Source organism: Bos grunniens, chromosome 6 (genome assembly GCF_055505025.1).
Source record: "Bos grunniens cultivar Pamir isolate PY7600 chromosome 6, Bosgru_T2T1.0, whole genome shotgun sequence".
Taxonomy (NCBI): domain Eukaryota; kingdom Metazoa; phylum Chordata; class Mammalia; order Artiodactyla; family Bovidae; genus Bos; species Bos grunniens.
The window spans coordinates 34,428,190-34,449,578 of NC_141170.1; the positions used below are offsets into that span (position 1 = coordinate 34,428,190).

At 36.7% G+C, this 21,389-nt stretch overlaps 1 protein-coding gene across 3 annotated transcripts; it reads left to right on the forward strand.

Moving 5' to 3' along the window:
* Positions 1-440: 440 nt before the first annotated feature.
* On the forward strand, positions 441-21,078 carry GNRHR (gonadotropin releasing hormone receptor). Of its 3 annotated transcripts, XM_086405582.1 has the most exons (4): positions 441-1,058; positions 13,626-13,845; positions 17,415-17,538; positions 20,196-21,078. In XM_086405582.1, exons 1-4 carry the CDS (start codon positions 537-539, stop codon positions 20,215-20,217), a joined length of 888 nt encoding a protein of 295 aa, XP_086261708.1. In that variant the 5' UTR covers positions 441-536; the 3' UTR covers positions 20,218-21,078. The 3 variants fall into 3 exon arrangements, with proteins under 3 accessions (XP_086261708.1, XP_086261707.1, XP_086261709.1); XM_086405581.1 differs by lacking the exon at positions 20,196-21,078 and having other exon boundaries at positions 17,415-17,778; XM_086405583.1 differs by lacking the exon at positions 20,196-21,078 and having other exon boundaries at positions 13,754-13,845; positions 17,415-17,757.
* The last annotated feature ends 311 nt before the right edge of the window (positions 21,079-21,389 follow it).

A 21,389-nucleotide genomic window follows, 5' to 3' on the forward strand; every position in this document is an offset into this window, starting at 1 on the left:
GCATTGTGTGATTGAAAAGAAAACAAATTTTTTGAGAAATTACAAATTTGTGATTCTTTAAATTACAAATCTTAACTGGATCAAGTTCTTTTTTAGTATTTTCTTCTTTTTCATTTTGCATGTATTGAACAGAACACTTAACGTTTTTTTTTAGAAAACATCTTCACTAAATTTACTTGAATAATATCCTAAGAGAATTTTAATTACAAAATTAAGTTTCAAACGTCCTTCTTCACTTAGGAAAAATGTTGTGAAAACCAGGCCATCTGCTGAGATACTACAGTTACATTTGGCCCTCAGAAAGTGTTTGTCTGCTTTGCTTTAGCACCCTGCTGGATTACAAGCCCACAAAACAAGTTCACCTTGATCTTTCACTTTAAATACAAAATATCTCAGGGACAAAATTTGACATAAATATAAACCTGTGACGTTATCAGCCAAAGAAGGCTGAAATAAAACAGGACTCCAAGTGCAATTACAATAAAATATCAGAAGTGCCAGAAACACGAGTCTTGAAGCTGCATCAGCCATAAAGGATGGCAAACAGTGACTCTCCTGAACAGAATGAAAACCACTGTTCATCGATCAACAGCAGCATCCCTCTAACACCAGGCAGCCTCCCCACCCTGACCCTATCTGGAAAGATCCGAGTGACAGTTACTTTCTTCCTTTTTCTACTCTCCACAATTTTCAACACTTCTTTCTTGTTGAAACTTCAGAATTGGACTCAAAGGAAAGAGAAGAGGAAAAAACTCTCGAGAATGAAGTTGCTTTTAAAACATTTGACTTTAGCCAACCTGCTGGAGACTCTGATTGTTATGCCACTGGATGGAATGTGGAACATAACTGTTCAATGGTATGCTGGAGAGCTCCTTTGCAAAGTCCTCAGCTATCTGAAGCTTTTCTCCATGTATGCCCCTGCCTTCATGATGGTGGTGATCAGCCTCGACCGCTCGCTGGCGATCACCAAGCCTCTAGCAGTGAAAAGCAACAGCAAGCTTGGACAGTTCATGATTGGCTTGGCCTGGCTTCTCAGTAGCATCTTTGCTGGACCACAGGTAAACCAACATTGCAAACTTTTTATGGAGATTACAGATTTCCTATCTAAATCTGAATGAAGGTCTTGTCAAAGGTAGTATTGTATTATCTCTAAGAGCTTGGGCTCTGGAAGTCAGAGTGTGGAATTTAATCCTGACTCTGCTCTGTTACCTTTGGCAAATGTCTTAACCTCTCTGGGTTTCAGGTCTTGCATTTATAAAATGGAGGTAACGTCTACTTGATGCACCTTTGTAATGATTAAACACATAATTTGTTAAGTTTTCTATCATACTATCTGGTACATAGTAAATGCTCCCTCAAAATGAAGCTATTCTCAAATTTGAACTCATCCTCATTTGATTCTTTCATCTACATTTTCTTTTACTCTGGTTGACATGGTAAATTGGGGGAATCTTTAGGAACAATAAAATTTGCATAGGTAGAAAGTATGCATAACTTGTTTTATTTGGAACTTCTTGAGTCTTCTGTCATTGCAGCATAGAAAGAACTATCCTTAATTAGTATGTTCTGCAGTTTGCAGCTGGGGGGGATTGAATAAAAGGAAATGTGGGACATCTTAGACGTTTGGATATTTGAACATTTCCATGAGGTTGACTTGAGCTTTATCTGGAGGTAGATGAGACTGTAACAGGCTGTTAGCAAAACTCTATGGCTGTTGGTGCAGGCAAGGCCCTCTCCTTCAGAAAGCAGATAGCCCTCCAGACTGTCTTTATCAGAGGCACCCCAGTTGATGGATCTTCAGAATCTACCTCTTCAACAGCCAACTCTCTGAAGAAGACGATGCATTCTTGAAAATGGCAAAGATGACCAAATTGTCTCTATGTTTGTGAATGTACCCTGTGATGAATCCAGGGTACAGGGATGTGTCAGGAAGTCAGAGTTTACCATGATCCTCCAAAAACTTGTCACTACAAATAGAAATTTATCTAGAGATTCTAAACTAGCCAGCTGGCATAAAAACAAACAAACAGACAAAAGCTGCCACACAAGATGCACTAAATAGTTCAGGACACTAGAAAGTTAGATAACTATATTCTCCCACCAATTCCTCACTTGACATTTTTTGTATATCAGTGTGTGTTTTATGGCAGAAAAAAACCAAAATGCTTTGATTTCCCTGGAGAAAAGTATATTAAAATTATTCTCACAGTGACTGCATATACAAGAATTAATTTAGCAAATATCTTACTTAAATGAGGTTACTTAGCAAAGGTTTATGCTCTGAAATTTTCCATTTTATTTCTTTGAACTATGAGTGATGTGTATTTATATATTGTTCAATTTTCTTAGAGAAGATAAACACAAGTTGGGTTCCTAACACTGAACCAGCTACTGATGAAACAAAGAGACAAAAAAATGACATTCAGTTATAGAAATAAAACTTATACAAAATGAATACAACTATGTACAAAAAAGTTTTCAAGTCTCTTACCAGTGTAAGAAGAGAGAGATGAATTATTAAAGTTAAAATGGTGAAGGAAGGGTAAAAGTAGGATAAACTGAGTTTTTTTTTTAAAGGTCTTTAACAATTTTATTAATGCTTATATAATAGGTCTTATGCTTAGTTGCTCAGTCATGTCTGACTCATTGCAACCGGGTGGACTGTAGCCTGTCAGGCTCCTCTGCCCATGGGGATTCTCCAGGCAAAAATACTGGAGTGGGTTGCCATGCCCTCCTCCAGGGGATCTTCCCAATCCAGGGATCGAATCCAGGTCTCCCTCACTGTAGGCAGATTCTTTACCCGCTAAGCCACAAGGGAAGCCCTAAACTGAGTTTTTAAAGATGAATGTATTTGAATGGAAAAAAAAAGCCAAGGATCACATGTATTTTTCAGCAAAAGTTGTAAAGTGATTAATTTTCAAAGGAGACTTGTTTGGCTCAAGTGACAGATTGACAGTAGCAGGAAATTAGATTTCATGGTTGCTGCCTTTCCTTTGAATTCATAGCACACTGTTTCTTTGTCAGAAAACATTGTAATTATGTACTTGTTTGTCTTTGCCATTATGATATGTGCTGCTACAACAGTGAAAACTGTTGTGTTCAATTTAATTCATATTCACAGTACTTAATGAGACACCCAAAAAAATATAAATTTTAAATGTTTGGATACTCTGATTCCTCTTCAGATCAAATAAACCTTTCACCTTTTACTAAAATGAAAACAAAGTTTGGATAGATGAATCAATAAATGGAGGTGGAATGGATGTATATAACAGAAGATAGCTGGGGGAAACTCTGAGAACAATGTGGAAGCCATATAACTTTCATGAGTCTTACACAAGGATTAAATGATTTTTTTGTTTTTCTTCATTTTCAATTTTTTGAAAAACAGTCTGTATACATCACCATGTAGGTTTAACATGTACAGCATGATAGCTTGGTTTACATATAATGTGAAATGATTAACACAATAGTTTCAGCTAACTTCTTACATCATCTCATATTGACACAATGAAAAGAAAAAAGTTTTCTTTCCTTGTGATGAGCACTCTTAGGATTTACTCTCTTAATAACTTTTCTAAACATCATACATCAGTGTTAACTGTGGCCATCATGTTGTACATTATTAAAATGATGTACATAAGAAAATTTACATATGGGTCACAGAATATGGTAGTATTGACGCTATTTCATTTTGTAAAACAAATGACTCATTCTTGCTTTCAGCAGCACTTTAAATTGATAAAGCACTTTGCTGAAGTTTCCTGAAAGACCTCACATTCATAATCTTATTTGGTATTTACACGGACTCTGTGAGGTACGTAAAGGCTATGCTATTATCCCCATTTCACATAAAAAAGACCATTCAAAGAGAACCTTTGAAATCAATGTCCTTCAAACCTTCTTGACAGTAATGGAAAGAAAGAAATACAGACTACATGAAGACTTAATCTATCTCTCATAGACCTATAACTGAGAAAAGTTTTCATAAAATAAATACTCTATTCTGTTCCAAATCATTTTTTATTACTGATTACAACTAACTGATGGGTACAACCCGCAGTTTGAAAAGTATTCACTTAAAAGGATTAATTGTTTGCCCAATGCCACTTGACCTGTTGTATTCCTGTCTTTTTGTTAAGTCCAGTTTATCTTTTTATTATAGCTCTCTGCTCTTTCTCTCTGAATAAAAGAGGCTTCAACCCTGTGAGTAATGTAATGTGTGCGTGATGGGGAAGACAAGAGATAGGAAAGGCTTTTGATTTCCAGGCTGTTTGACGCAGTGAGTACAGCTCACGCTTCACCACGCCCCACAAAGCCCATTGACAAAAGCACATCCTGTTGTGGCTAATTTAAAAGGCGTTTGAAAGGATGACTTTTAATTTTCATCCTGTGTTTGTTGTTATTCAGTTGCTCAGTCATGTTCAACTCTTTGTGACCCCATGAACTGCAGCACACCAGACTTCCCTGTCCTTCACCATCTCCCAGAGTTTGCTCAAACTGATGTCCACTGAGTCAGTGAGTGATGCCATCCAACCATCTCATCCTCTGTCGTCCCCTTCTCTTCCTGCCCTCAATCTTTCCCAGCATCAAGGTCTTTTCTAATGAGTCAGCTCTTCACATCAGGTGGAGCTTCAGCTTCAGCAGCAGTCCTTCCAATGAATATTCAGGATTGATTTCCTTTAGGATTGTATTCATCCTTTGGTATATATATGGATATTCTATCACTTGATTAATTCATGCTAGGTTGGAAAAAGAAAAAAAAATTAACAAGCTAGTTGTCATGTTCCCAGGAACCTGAGAATTTATGACATTTTGCTAGAGTTCAGAATGACCAACTTTCAAACTGACCACCTTGCTTCTCCACCTTGCTGATCACCTCAGAGTTCTGTGATGGTTTGGGGATATATTTCCAAAACTTTCAGTGTCCTGTGACCACAATTTTATACTTTTGCTTGTAATTGAATTTTATTTAAAATGAAATTCTGTGTGGAGCTTCAATAAATGAAGCAGATATAAGTGGAGTTGCTCTGGTCAAATAGGGATAAGGGAGCCCCAGTCCTCTGTTTGACCATTCACTAGCTACAGTCCTAGTCTCAGAAGACCTCAGATATCCCTGCAAGTCTGAAAGGCAGTGGGATTTAAACAAAGCTGGTTTCAAATCTCAGTGCTGTCTTTTACCAGCTATCTGAGTAATTTACTTAACCAAGTTTAAAAGGGTCATTGTAAAAAGTGCTATAAAGAGTAAGATATATACAATCATATATAAGACTTTAAGTATAAAGTCTTAAAAATGCATTACTATTCATTTCTTCCCCTTTTCCTACCTTAATTACTTCCTTCATAATAGGATTTTTGAAGTCAGGAGAAAAAAGTATTAGGGAAATATGAGTATGAAAATAAAATAATTATTTAAGAAACAGCAAACAAAATTGCTTATGTAAAGATTGCTTCAAAAAATTATGACATTTATTCTGACTGATAAGTAAATTTGGCCAATGTCCTCCCTAGTCACTAAGCTGTCTTATTCACTCTAAAAGATTTATATGTCAGAGCATAATGATTCAAGTCTTGGAGGTATTGTTTCTAAACATAGGATAAGAAAGGAAGAAAAGGCGGAAGGGAGAGGAAGGCAAGGCAAGACAGCCAACAGGACTTGAAAGGATATCTGACTTAAGACTGACTGTGGTCAGGCTAGTAGGTGCATGTTAAGCAGAAAACATTTCCTGAATCTGGTGTGTCCATTTCCAATTAAAAAACGCAAGGTTTCTGATGACTGTCATCTAAGACCACAAAAATTCCAGAGCAGCAGATTATTTGCAGATAGAGTTCACATCACTAGTTTCTCTGTGTTACCAGGGAGAATTATATGTTGACAGCTTTTTAATTCTGTAGGTAACCCAGGCCTGAAGAGAAAATGCAGTCACCCTTGATATCCCCAGGGGATTGGTTCCTAGACATCCTCCTTCCCCACCGTGGTGGCCTCAGATAAGAAATTTCCCAGATGTTCAAGTCCTTTCTATAAAATATGGTATACTATTTGCCTGTAACCTATGTACATCCTCCTATATACTTTAAATCATCTCTAGATTACTTATAATACCTAATACAATGTAAATGCTGTGTAAATAATTGTAAATACAATATAATATTATATAGACAGTTTCTGGAGCTTTCCAAGTTCACGTCTTACTCTTTGGAACTTTCTAAAAATTTTTTTCTGAATATTTTTCCATCTCTGGTTAGTTGAATCTGCAGATGTGGAACCCAAAGATTTGGAGGGTCTGTTGTATATGAGTATTCCTTTATTCTTTGGTGTGAAGATGTGTGGTCTGAATAAATGTGGAGGCTTGCCTGTTACAAACATAAATTTACAATGCTAGCAGGCTCTTCTGAACTTAGCAAGCAGCTTGTGCATGCTCTATCCATGCTGTCACTTCAGTCATGTCTGACTCTTTGCAATCCTATGGACTGACTGTAGGCTGCCAGGCTCCTCTGTCCATGGAATTTTCCAGGCCAGAATACTGGAGTGGGTTGCCATGCCCTCCTCCAGGGGATCTTCCCGACCCAGGGATCAAAGTGGCATCGCTTATGTCTCCTGCATTGGCAGGAGGGTTCTTTACCACTAGTGTCACCTGGGAAGACCCACAAGCAGCTTAAATTCAATAAATACTCACTACATGTGTACAATATGCCAAAAAATGTTACTGGAATGTAGTAACAGCATACTAGTAGCAGAAATAACAATAATGGTGATGATTATTTTGATAAATAATAGTTATTCAGTACATAAATATGTGCCAGGAATTGTGTTAAATGCTTCTGTGTTGCTTTTTGTTTTTTTATTTGTCTCTGGTCATGCTGTGCGAATTGCAGGATCTCAGTTCCCCTAGCAGGATCTCAGTTCCCCTAGCAGAATCGGGCTTCAGCAGTGAAAGCCCAGAATCCTAACCACCAGGATTTCCAACCCGCTTGGAAAATTACATGAACAGAAGAGCCTGGTGGGCTATAGTCCATGTGGTCACAAAGAGTTGGCATGACTGAGCGACTGAGCATGCATGCATATCATTGTATCACAGTGTGCAATACTGTCTCTTTTTTCCTGTAAGAGGCTAGAGAAGGAAAAGGCAGGAAAATCTTAAAGTGAGAATAAATAGTTAAGTGATATCAGGAAAAATATGGTAAAATTTATAAATATGTAAACATATGCAATATATATTTATATATTGTGTGCCTCAAAAAAATTTTTAATAATGGCTATGATTTATATAGTGCTAACTGTGGGCCAGGCATTACTCTAGGTGCTTTGCAAGTATTCGCTTGTTAACTGTCATGACAGTCCCTAGAGTTAAATACTATTTATATCTCCCTAGCCCACTAGGTTCCTCTGTCCATGGAATTCTCCAGGCAAGAATACTGGAGTGGGAAGCCATTCTTTTCTTTAGGGCATCTTCCCAACCCAGGGATCGAACCCGGGTTTCCTACTTTGCAGACGGATTCGTTACTGTCTTAGCCACCAGGGAATCCCAAGAGGAACCTAAAGCATAGCATCTAAAGATAATCACCTTCAGAAAGATTAAGTCATGGTGTCACTAATATGGGGTAAGGCGAAGGTTAAAAATTATGTGCTAAGAGGAATAGCATCTGCAAGTGACTGTAAAGGTGGAGAACAAACTGCTATTGTTTAGAGCAAAATAAAGTAAACACTGATGAGAACTGGGGCCAGGCATGAGAGAGGAGAAACAAAGAAACTTTTGAAATATCATCCAAGTATGAAAGAATCACTGGAAGTAAAGTATATCCCTATATTAATCATTCAAATGAACATGGTCTTGGAGTTGAAAATAAACTGAATGAAGCCTAAAACAAATTAGTTTGTGGGTGAGTAAAATTCTGAATTTTCATAACACTATAACTCTCCTTCGGAACTTGTCACAGTCTATTGAGTATTATAGTTGTCACATACATGCTGTATCTCCCCTAAGAAATATTTAATTTCTTGATAGCACAATATATTTAGTTCATCTTTCATGACAGAGTGTACCAAGTATAGTTTTATGACCAAGGAGTTGCTTTAAAAACAAGCATTCATTACATAAAGATGAAAACCAAATTCAAACCATAGTACTATAAAGTCCTTTTCATTGAAAGACTCATCATTATAACTTAAAAATATGAACTATTAAAGTGAAAATGTGACCCTGTGCAGAGCAGAAAATCAAATTCAGATTATCTGGTTCCAAGGCTGACTAGGGAGATGGGAAGAAAAAACGATTTTTAAGAGTTAGAAGACTCTCAGGGTCATGTGAAAAACCCTTCCAAAGATTTCAATTCACAACACCTGTTGGGTCAAATTCAAAACTCAACTTTAAATAAGGGCAGTTTGCAAAGAAGTATGGAAAAACTGAAAGGGTCACTTTGTAACATGGAAAAAATTGATCTGGATCATAAAACAGAATTAGCTGAACTTGCTTTTCTTGACTTTAAGATTGATAATATTATCATTGGGCGCCCTCTAGTGGATTAACCTAAAAATTCTTGTTTGCCCTTGAAGCTGAAAAGATCACAAACTGAAAATCAGCATTTTAATTACAAATAAAATAGGCTTGTATTTTATATTATATGTACTTAGATCTTATTATATATGTATTTATTTTGTTTATTATATTTTATATTTATTAAAACTTTTCTACTCTACAAGCAAAGAGGAAAATAGTATTTTTTTAAGGTATACTCTTTCCACTCTGCCACCCCCAAAAGGAAAGAAATTCTGAGCTTATTAAATTAACTAAATGGAATTTAAGTTTACTAATTCAGTCAACAACTAAATAAAAATGAATACTGCCCCTCACTTGCTTAAAACTTAAAAAAAAAAAAAAAAACCTGCAACATTTTTGTTTGAATTAACTTGTTATCAGTTTTAAAGCTCTCAGGCACTCTTATCTCTTCATTTTAATGATGTTTTGTGGTAAAATGAAGTTTTTCAGTAGAAAATTTTGGAAATTATGAAGTAAGAAGTGTGCTTGACAAATTGGGAAAGAATGAATAAATGTCAACTAAAACTTGTTTGTGAAAACCACTTGCATTGTTTCCTTGTTGACTCAACTAGTTCTTTTTTTTAAATAATTTCACACTTAGGGAAAGGTTGCAAGAATCATACAAAGATTTCTAGGATACTTTTCCCTCAGATTCCCCAAATATTAACATGTTGCTAAATTTGCTTATTCTCTCTCTTGTATGCATGTTTTTATGGATTGTTTAAAAGTTCAGACATGATGCCTCTCTCAATACCTCAGTGTATTTTTTCTAGCACATAAGCGCAGTATAAAGTATCAAAATCGGGAAATTAACATTAATACAGTACTGCTGCTGCTGCTGCTAAGTCGCCTCAGTCGTGTCCGACTCTGTGCGACCCCATACACTGCAGCCCACCAGGCTCCCCTGTCCCTGGGATTCTCCAGGCAAGAACACTGGAGTGGGTTGCCATTTCCTTCTTCAACGCATGAAAGTGAAAAGTGAAAGTGAAGTCACTCAGTCGTGTCCGACTCCTAGCAACCCCATGGACTGCAGCCTACCAGGCTCCTCCGTCCATGGGATTTGCCAGGCAAAAGTACTGGAGTGGGTTGCCATTGCCTTCTCCAATACAGTACTACTGACTGCCAAAGAATTGATGCTTTTGAACTGTGGTGTTGGAGAAGACTCTTGAGAGTTCCTTGGACTGCAAGATCAAACCAGTCAACCCTAAAGGAAATCAGTCCTGAATATTCATTGGAAGGAATGATGCTGAAGCTGAAGCTCCAATACTTTGGCCACCTAATGTGAAGAACTGATTCCTTGGAAAAGACCCTGATGCTGGAAAAGACTGAAGGCAGGAGGAGAAGGGGATGACAGAGGATGAGATGGTTGGATGGCATTACCGACTCGATGGACATGAATTTGATCAAGCTCCAGGAGTTGGTGATGGACAGGGAAGCCTGGCGTGCTGCATTCCATGGGGTTGCAAAGAGTCAGACACAACTGAGTGACTGAACTGAACTGAAGGACTACCATTTAATCTATATGCCCTATTCATCTCTCAGCTGTCTCAATAATATCCCCTTTAATAAAAGAAAATTCAAGATTATGCGAGAGGTTCAGTCGCCTTGCCTCTTTGCTTGCGTGTTCAGTCGTGTCCAACTCTTTCTGACCCCATGGACTGTAGCCTGTCAGGCTCTTCTATCCACAGAATTTTTCAGGCAAGAATACTGGAGTGGGTAGCCATTTCCTACTCCAGGGGATCTTCCCAACCCAGGGATCAAACCTGTGTCTTCTGCATTGACAGGGAGATCCTTTACCACTGAGTCACCTGGTAAGACCCTTTGTCTCTTTAGTCTCCTTTAAACTAGAACAGTTCCTTGGTCTTTCTTTGTATTTCATGACACTGACATTTTTGAAGAGTGCAGACAAGTTGTTTTGTAGAATGCCCCTCAATTTGAGTTTGATTGATATTTTCTTGGGGGTAGATTCAGGTTGTGCACTTGTCAACTGAAAAAAAATCTATGACCTAAAAGTTGAGAAATATGTTTTATTCAGTAGACTTTTGAGAACTTAAGCCTAGAAGACAGTCTCTCAGATTGCTCCCAATTCATTAGAGGCAACAGAGGAGCCAGGAGTTTTTAATAGGAGGCTTCTTTGCAACAAAAACCTGGTAGTCAGAACATCAGAAGATTGTTGCTAATTAAAGAAAAACCATACATCTCAGGTTAATGAATGTAGCGCTTTTCTAAGTACAGAAAAATGCAAGAGTTTGGGCTTATTGAGATCATTCCTTTGATACATCATCTTAACTATCTAGGGCCATGTTTCTACTTCTCTCCATCCTGAATCCACTCCTTAGGGAGCACTCCTGAGGGTAAGTACAGTGGCTAATAACTTGATGGCCACAACATCCTTTGTTTACTGTGTAGGCGACATTCTTTGTCTACATTGTTGTTCTTCAGTCACTCAGTCGTATCCAACTTTTGGCAACCCCATGGAATGCAGCACACCAGGCTTTCCTGTCCTTCACTATCTCCCAGAGCTTGCTTAAAATCATGTCCATTGAGTCAGTGATGCCATCCAACCATCTCATCCTCTGTCATCCCCTTGTCCTCCCACCTTCTATCTTTCCCAGCATCAGGTCTTTTCTAATGAGTCAGTTCTTTCCACCAGGTGGCCCAAGTATTGGAGCTTCAGCATCAGTCCTTCCAATGAATACTCAGGATTGATATCCTTTAGGATTGACTGATTTGATTTTTAACAAAAACATGAAAGAGGTGACTCTGAGTTCTTCTCAATGCTTTCTAGAAGGAAGCAGATGCTGTCAATCTGTCCCATTATTGGCAATGTTAGCTTAATTATTTGGTTATTTCTCTACTGTAAAGTTATTACTTTACTGTTTATAATGTTTTGCCATTCATTGGTGATCTTGCCTGAATCAATTATTATTATAGTAACTACAAAATGGTAATCACTACTTCCATTGTATCTTTTACATTTACTAGCTGACTTTCTGTATAGTAAAGAGCTTTTTCCTTTCCCCATGTATTTGTTATTCTGGTTTTGTCATTTACATCAGCATGGAGTCATGGTTTCTTTATTTGAACTCTTATTCTTTTCTATCAGGGTTTGTTTGTTTGTTTTCATGCTTAAACTATCCCAAATTTGGCCAATGGGACCTCTTTCAAGCTGGTGCCTGAAATGTTTTCACATGCTCCATCATTCTCTGGGCATTTCCAGACTTTTTGGCACAGCAGGTGTTCCAATGACTTATTGTGCTTTGATTGCCCCAACCTTGGGATTACGCACTTCGCCAATGAGCTCTGATTCCTTTTGGTAGAGAATGATACTAAAAATAAGATCTGCATACACACTGAGGAAACCAGAAGGGAAAGAGACACGTGTACCCCAATGTTCATCGCAGCACTGTTTATAATAGCCAGGACATGGAAGCAACCTAGATGTCCATCAGCAGATGAATGGATAAGAAAGCTATGGTACATATACACAATGGAGTATTACTCAGCCATTAAAAAGAATACATTTGAATCAGTTCTAATGAGGTGGATGAAACTGGAGCCTATTATACAGAGTGAAGTAAGCCAGAAGGAAAAACATAAATACAGTATACTAACGCATATATATGGAATTTAGAAAGATGCTAACAATAACCTGGTGTACGAGACAGCAAAAGAGACACTGATGTACAGAACAGTCTTATGGACTCTGTGGGAGAGGGAGAGGGTGGGAAGATTTGGGAGAATGACATTGAAACATGTAAAATATCATGTAAGAAACGAGTTGCCAGTCCAGGTTCGATGCACAATACTGGATGCTTGGGGCTAGTGCACTGGGACGACCCAGAGGGATGGTATGGGGAGGGAGGAGGGAGGAGGGTTCAGGATGGGGAACACATGTATACCTGTGGCGGATTCATTTTGATATTTGGCAAAACTAATACAATTATGTAAAGTTTAAAAATAAAATAAAAATTAAAAAAAAAATAAAAATAAGATCTGGGTACTGGAGAGCGGGGTATGCTCACTGCTACTTAGATGACATTGTTCTTAGCCTCTCTCCACACAGAGCTAGAATAAATGTATGTACATGTATACACACACACCTTCAGATAGAAATTTCCCTCCCTCTTTTTTTACTACTCTATAGGACTCCATTGTGTGGTCCACCATAGTTTATTCAGCTGGTGTTCTATGAATTAATATTTAGATTATTTTCAATGTTTTTCACGTATGAACAATGCATCAGTGAATAATCTTGTGCACATGTATGTTCATATAATGGAAGTAGGGGTGTATCTTCATGGAAAACTCCTGAATGTCAGATTGCTGAGTCAAAGGTAAGTACAAATGTATACTAATTATTGCCAAATTCCTCTCCTTAATGATTGTACCAATTTGTGTGCCCATTAGCAATGTATGAGAGTTTCTGTTTCCCTATAGCCTTCCCATGAGAGTGTGCTACTGTTTTGTTTTTGTTTTTTAATTTTGCCAGACTTGATAGTGCGAAATGGCATATCAGTGTAGCCTTAATTGATTGACACTGCTCTTATCATAAGTGAGGTTGAAACTATGTTTTTATATACTTAAGGGTCACTGTTACACCCTTTTTTAATGAACTGTCTGTACATGTTTCTGGCCATTTTAATGAGATCTTATGTCACAAAAATAAAATTTAAATATTTATTTTGAGGGCATATTCTAAATGCCAGACAGTTTTTTTGTGCTGCAGATTTAACAATAAAATCACTTGCAACAAGTTTACTCATCATAATAGCATATGAAATTGAAATACAGAGGAGGTTTAAATCTTTGGTTGGTGATTATTCGGCAAGGCTGAAATAATTTTGGAAGAAATTCAAAATCCTACAGATCCATTCACATTACCCAAACGTATTTAAACTAAAGATCCACTTACAACTTTTTGTAGAAAAGCCAAAAGCCAAATGTCAAGAAGCTTAGCAGTTGCTTTGGGCAACAACATGTTAGAAGATTAGTATAATACAGAAGAGAAAACTTTCGAGAAAACTTGCAAATATTGTTTGAAAATAAGCAATATCCCTTTTTAATGTTTTAAATTTTCTCCTACAGCTATACATCTTTGGGATGATCCATTTAGCAGATGACTCTGGACAGACTGAAGGTTTCTCTCAGTGTGTAACACACTGCAGTTTTCCACAGTGGTGGCATCAAGCCTTTTATAACTTTTTCACCTTCAGCTGCCTCTTCATCATCCCTCTTCTCATCATGGTGATCTGCAACGCAAAAATCATCTTCACCCTAACAAGGGTCCTTCATCAGGATCCCCACAGTATGTATTTCTCAGATTAATTGTGGATGGACAGTTGTTAACGGCAATACCCCAACCAGAGAATCAGAGTGGCACTTGCTGTGCCAGGTACTATTTTATCTGTAATAGTGTTGTATTGTAATAGTATTGTGATATTATTATGAGCAACTAACATACATTAATTAACTCTTTCAGTATTCAAAATCACCCTATGAGGCAATACTTTTATTATCCCCAATTTAGAGATGAGGTAATTTAATATCTCCCCATATTATAAATTTACAGCATGGAATTAAAGCTAAAAGGACAATTACTTCATTTACCCAGTAGAAACATGGGCAAATTGTTCCTGCTGGTTCATCATAACACTTTATCAAACACCTGATGCCTAGAATATAGCAAAGTACAACTCATAATATAGTTACCAATAGATTTGTTAAAGTTAAGTTGTTCTGTATCACATTCAAATCTCCTGTATCTACACAGTGTATCCACACACTATGCACATTTCGGTGTGTGTGTTGAGTGTGCTAAATATTATGGAACATGCAATTGACTATTTGATCTTTCACTTCAGGCACATGGTTGTATCTCTTTTGCTTCAATAATCTGTTGCATTCTCAAAAACAAATGTATGAATTTTTAAAATTTTATATTGGAGTATCGTTGATTAGCAATATGGTATTAAGTCCTGATGTACAGCAAAATGATTCAGTCATACATATACACATATTTATTTATTTTTAAATTCTTTTCCCATTTAGGTTATTTTAGAATAACCTAATAACAGAATAGAGTTCCCTGTGCTATACAGTTGTCCCTTGTTGGTTATCTATTTTTTGAATGAATACCTTTTTCCATCCCCTCACGTTCAGTCAGTGGTGGTGATTGCTAAATCTTATCTGGCTCTTTTGTGGTCTCTATGTATCCCTAGATCTGAAGTGTGTCTCTTGTAGACAGCATATATATATAGGTCTTGTTTTGGTATCTACTCAGCCAGTCTCTGTCTTTTGGTTGGACTGTTTAATCTGTTTACACTTAAGATAATTATAGACATGAATGTTCTTATTGCCATTTTGTTCATTTTTTTGGATTTGTTTTTGTAAGTTTTTTCCTTCCCTTCCTATTTCGTTCTCTTCTCTTGTGATTGATGACTCACTTTCAGTTCAGTTCACTCAGTCATGTCTGGCTCTTTGGGACCCCATGGACTGCAGCACACCAGGCTTCCCTGTTCGTCACCAACTCCCGGAGCTTGCTCAAATTCATGTCCATCGTGTTGGTGGTGCTATCCAACCATCTTATCTCATCTCATCTCATCCTCATCTCATCTCATCCAACCCTTCTCTTCCTGCCTTCAATCTTTCCCAGCATCAGGGTTTTTTCCAATGAGTCAGTTCTTCGCATCAGGTGGCCAAAATATTGGAGCTTCAGTTTCAGCATCAGTCCTTCCAATGAATATTTAGGACTGATTTCCTGTAAGATTCACTTTAGTTTTGTGTTTGGACTCCTTTTTCGTGTGTGTGTGTGTGTGTGTATCTATTGTATATTTTTGGTTTCTGGTTACCATGAGGTTTTGATATAGCAGCCTATATGTAAACAAGACTGTTTTAAGTTGCAGGTCTTTTAATTTCAAATGCCTTTCCAGTATCTTGCATTTATGCTCTCCTCACAGTTAATCGTTTTGATTTTGTATTTGTCTACAGATGATTTCCTACCTTTATTGTATGTTTGCCTTCACCAGTAAGCATTTCCATTCATAATTTTCTTGTTTCTAGTTGTGACCTTTTCTTCTCCCCCTGGAGAACTTTTAGCATTTGCTCCAAAGCTGGTCTTGTGGTGCTGAATTCTCCTAGCTTTTGCTTGTCTGTAAAGCTTTTGATTTTTCCATCAAATCTGAATGAGAGCCTTGCTGAGCAGAGTGTTTTTGGTTATGGGTTCTCTCATCACTTTAAATACAGTAAATCCTCTATATACAAACCTTAAAGTTGTGAACTTTCAAAGATATGAATGTGCCTTCACGTGTCCAATCACATAAGTCAGTTCATGTGTCTAGTGTGTTAAAATGGCAGACTTCAAGAGGGCTACACCAATGAGTCCTCATAGTGAGCCACAACCACCCCCTGCCTCCATAGGAGACCCTCCAACACTAGCAGGTAAATCTAACTCAGTCTCTTATGAGGTCCCCATTTTTAACTTGGGTCCTAGTATTCACAAGACCTTGTGGGTGCCCTCCAATAGTGGAGTTTCTGTTTCCTCCAGTCCTGTTTAACTCCTAAGATCAAACCCTGCTGGTCTTCAAGGACAGATTCTCTGGGGGCTCTCCTATTGCCAGATCCCCAGGCTGGGGAGCTTGATGTGGGACTCAGAACTTTCACTCCTGTGGGAGAATTTCTGTGGTCTAATTATTTTACAGTTTGTGGGTTACCCACCTGGTATGTATGTAATTCGATTTTATCACTATTGCACCCCTCCTACCATCTCATTATGTCTCCTTCTTTATCTTTGGATGTTCAGTTCAGTTCAGTTCAGTCGCTCAGTCATGTCTGACTCTTTGCGACCCCATGAATCACAGCACTCCAGGCCTCCCTGTCCATCACCAACTCCCGGAGCTTACTCAAATTCATGTCCATTGAGTCGGTGATACCATCCAACAATCTCATACTCTGTCGTCCCCTTTTCCACCTGTCCCCAATCCCTCCCAGCATCAGGGTCTTTTCCAGTGAGTCAACTCTTCGCATGAGGTGGCCAAAGTATTGGAGTTTCAGCCTCAGCATCAGTCCTTCCAATGAATACCCAGGACTGATTTCCTTTAGAATGGACTGGTTGGATCTCCTTGCAGTCCAAGGGACTCTCAAGAGTCTTCTCCAACACCACAGTTCAAAAGCATCAATTCTTCGGCGCTCAGCCTTCCTCACAGTCCAACTCTCATATCCATACATGATGTAGGGTATCTTTTTTGTTAGGTTCTAGTGGGGTTTTTTTTGTTGACAGCTGTTCAGCAGTTAGTTCTGATTTTGGTGTTTCTATAAGAAGAGGTGAGCTAATGTCCTTCAACTCCTCCATCGTGTATTATTCCTTAAATCTCCTTAATGCCAACTAGTATTCTGACACCAATCCAGTGCATGTGTTTCTTGCCTGCACCAAGCTTACATCACCTCCTATGATGGCAACAGGGCTTCCTGTTTGGTCAGTCAGGAAAGGTGAAAAATTATAAATTTATAAAATAAATGTGGCTATGTTGGTATGACAACCAAAGGGCAGAGAATTAAATTCAGTTCAACCTCAGTCTACTCTCTTAAAATTTTATTTGAAGAATTTGAGTAACCTCCTATTTCAAATCCTTATTAGTTTGATGGAAAATTTATTTTAAGAGCATTACTATCTTTAATATTTCTATTTATTATGTAGCTGAGTGGAAAACTTGAAATATAAACATGCTTTGCAAGCATATTGTCATTATTAAAATTATTAGCAATTTGCCTCCATTATATTCACCAGGTTGAATTATGATTCTCTGTTCCTTTTTTTCTATTTTGGCTTTGTAATAAAACTGGTTATTAAAAACACCTTCTATTTTCTCTGTTTAAAAGAACTACAACTGAATCAGTCCAAGAACAATATACCACGAGCTCGGCTGAGGACCCTAAAGATGACGGTTGCATTTGCCACTTCATTTACTGTCTGCTGGACGCCCTACTATGTCCTTGGAATTTGGTATTGGTTTGATCCTGACATGGTAAACAGGGTGTCAGATCCAGTAAATCACTTCTTCTTTCTCTTTGCTTTTTTAAATCCATGCTTTGATCCACTTATATATGGATATTTCTCTCTATAATTGTTAGACTGCATAGAAAGTCAAAGAAAGGCAAAGTAATGAATTTCCCCTTTTGGGAATGAGAAACACAAAGCATAGTGTGACATATTTACATATGAATAAAGTAGAGTTTAAGGTAATGTTACGCTTCTTCCTTTAGAAATCACAGAAACTCAATTACAAGGAAAAGATTTTTTTCAGGAAAAATAATGAAATATTTTCACTTAATCACGTTTCTGAATTAATCTCTTTGCTTTCTGAACTCCTATAACACATTATATGGGTTTTTTAGTCACTTTATTCTTGTATAATAATATATAAATATTTAAAACAGCCATGGCCTAAGGCAAACAAATGCCAAAAATTAACACTGAGAAACACAGACCTTTTTCTGCAAAGGGGCTTAGCAACAATTACAATCTTATGCTAAGATAAAAATACATAAAGCACAGATAGTATTTCCCCTGCCCATATGATCGGTTTTTCCTCCTGTGGATTAAGAAAAAATGCAATGAATCTAATTTTTTCCTTGGCTTCAAAAGCATTCTGATATTTGGAGTATTCAGCAACCAACCCACTATCCACTCCTTCAACTTGACAAGTTCTCCTTCATCCCATTCTTCACCTGGTACAGGTTGTGAAGTACCTCCATATAAAAGGGAGTTTCAGAGGGGTTCAGATTTGGACTGGGGGATAGAACATTCCTGTCAGCTATGTGGTCTATGGAGTTTGTGGTAATTAAGTGCAGTAATAACAACACTGTTTTAATATACAATCAAGAAAAAATCTATAGTGATTATGTTTTATAAATAGTCTACCCTGTCTTTTAAGATGATGGATTTTTTCTGTCTTCTGATTTTTCTAAATCCATAATCCACAAATCACTAAAAAAAAGAGAGAGAGAGAGAGATCAAGCAAATGCACAAGCAAAATATTATTTGATATGTAAAATGAACTCTGAAAACCTCAGTCTCACTATTACAAGTCAAAAGAGACAGAAGAGTGTTAGAAAAAGGAAAAGAAAACTCTCTGTAAATGTGTAACTAACATCCACTGATATTTGCATTAAATGGTGTGGTTTCCAAAATATGTTGGCACAATACCTCTTTTAATTCAGGCCTGTTTCCACACATTCCATGAAAAGGGGAATAGGATAAAAAGGTTCTTTAGTATCCACTAAATAAGAAAACTATATAAGGGACTTAAAAGAAACTCAACCACTATTCATTTTTTTAAATAGGTAAAATATTACTATATTCACATGTGATATGCAGTGCCACATTGAAGATGAAATGTAATTTCCACATATTCCAGGCCTTATGGAACCGTGGAAAGTAAATTGCTAATTAAACTAATGGTAGGTCTTTGCTTTCCTTATTTTTCTCTCCTCATACTTTGTCTTTTAGTTTTATAGGGTGTGGTGGGTTTTTTTCCCACATTCTATATTATTTTCCAATTCTGTCTTCATTAATTGAATTCCTTCTTTCTACTTTTTTTTCATACACATCTCCTTTTTACTAAACTCATACCTTTAGTTAGCCAATCAATGACCCAACTCCACAACTGAATTGGGCTGGACTCAAAATTTGTAAAGTGCTAAAATACTCAAAGTTAACTTTAAAGGTGTGTATATTGATACCAAGAATATATAGTTCTGCTAGATGACACAGGAATATAAAGATAAGTCACAACAAAATCATTCTTCTCCTTTGTCTCTTTATCATGCATACTCTTACTCCTAAACTTGTAACAATTTTGATGTGTGGATTTAAAAGCAAAAATATATGGGATTCAATCTAAGGGCTTTAGTAGATATGTGTTTATAAAACGTATGTCAGTTTGGCTTTGTTCATGGAACTGTTTTATTTAGATATGTTCTCAGGCATTTTTAAAAAATATATTAACTAAAGGGCTATTCAAAATCTTTATGCAGGTGTTTTTAACCTGTGCTCTATGCACAAAACTATTTCGATGGAACAACTTTTCTTTGATTCTTATTTCTATTATTTTATGCACTTAAAAACATTATCCTGAGAGGAATTTACAGGCCAAATCAGGCTGCCAAAGGAGCAACGTCACACAAAAATTAAGAATTGCCAACTGATCTTGTATATTTATAAAGAAGTTTATTATAATAAAAATGTATCAGAATGTATTCATCTATTTGTGCATAGTCACAACCCCATGGACTGTGTTTATATATACATAATAATATTGAAACTGGATTTCAATTTGATCACTCACCATTTTAACCTTGGAAACTCTCTTAAGGGTCCAAATATATGAAAAACTTTGCAGAAATAACTATATTATATAAAATATTGTGGTATGTAAATTATGATATGAATATGGATACAAACCAAAATTAATAGTGCAAAAGGTAAATGTAACTTTTAAGTTAAAAGTACATCACTCAACAAAGAGTATTTAATATTTGATATTATAATCATTTACTCTATTTTCAGGCATAACAAAAAATGAGGATTCCTTGTATCTTCTGTAATCAAATCTATCAGATAATTAAGAGTCTATCTTGGCTGTCTTTTCTTCTATTTAGCATATGCTGCTGCTGCTGCTAAGTCGCTTCAGTCGTGTCCGACTCTGTGCGACCCCATAGACGGCAGCCCATCAGGCTCCCCCATCCCTGGGATTCTCCAGGCAAGAACACTGAAGTGGGTTGCCAGTTCCTTCTCCAATGCATGAAAGTGAAAAGTGAAAGTGAAGTCGCTCATAAAACAGGTTAAAAAATGGATTTCCGCTTGCAATTCAATTTAGTTATACATAACATGAACAAACAACACTGAATTAAACAAAGATTGCACAAATTCAACTTCAGTCTAAAAAACAGAGGTATCATAGCTAAAAATAAGCAAACCTAAAATTGTTGAGGTACCACAAACATTATCTTCCCAGGAGCATAACTCAATGTAAATGAACTAGAAAAAAATTTTAAGTGCCCTGCTCTCAGAACTTACTTGGTAGTTTCAAAGAGATAATATTTGTGTTAAAATACATTTAAACTTCATCTGTCAAAATACATCTGAATTTCATGTTTTATCTTTAGCCTAGTTTCAATGTCAAACCAATTCCTAAAGCTTGTCTGACTGCTATAATTTGTGTTCATAGGAAACTAAATAAAATTAAGATTCAATTTAATCTCTAATTAGGATTAATTGTTTTAAATCTTTAATTTAGTTCTTTTGGTTATTAAGTTTAAAAATTAGGTATAAGACAATTACTTTAATTTTTAAATTATATAATATACAAAGTGCATGCATAGGAACAACAGAATATACACAAAAAGTGTTGACATAGTTATCTCTCATTTTTAAAAAAATTTTCTTTCTTGTGAATATCTATATCCCAAATTTCCAAAATAGACATATATTGCTTTTGTAATGAGAAAAGGGTAAAATAAATACTATATGTGTGTGTTCGTATGACTTTCGTTTTATGCTGTTTCTGTTAGAGTGTTTTCTGTTGTAATAGAAATGTCAGACTAGAAATGGTGTGTTTTCATTTCATACTACAGGAAGTCCAGAAGAAAGCATGCAGAGTTGGTTAGCTCAGAGCTTTGAGTCATTTTCTTTACTTCCTCTAGGTTTTACTTTATTTATTAGAAGTTAGTTGTCACCAACTAGGAGTCTCAAAGGCATAAAGAAAGGGTGGCTTCTCACTGTGCTTCTCTCCTTGCGAGAACCCTCAGCACTTCCTCTTAAACTGGCTAGAATTGGAGCACATGACCACCCCT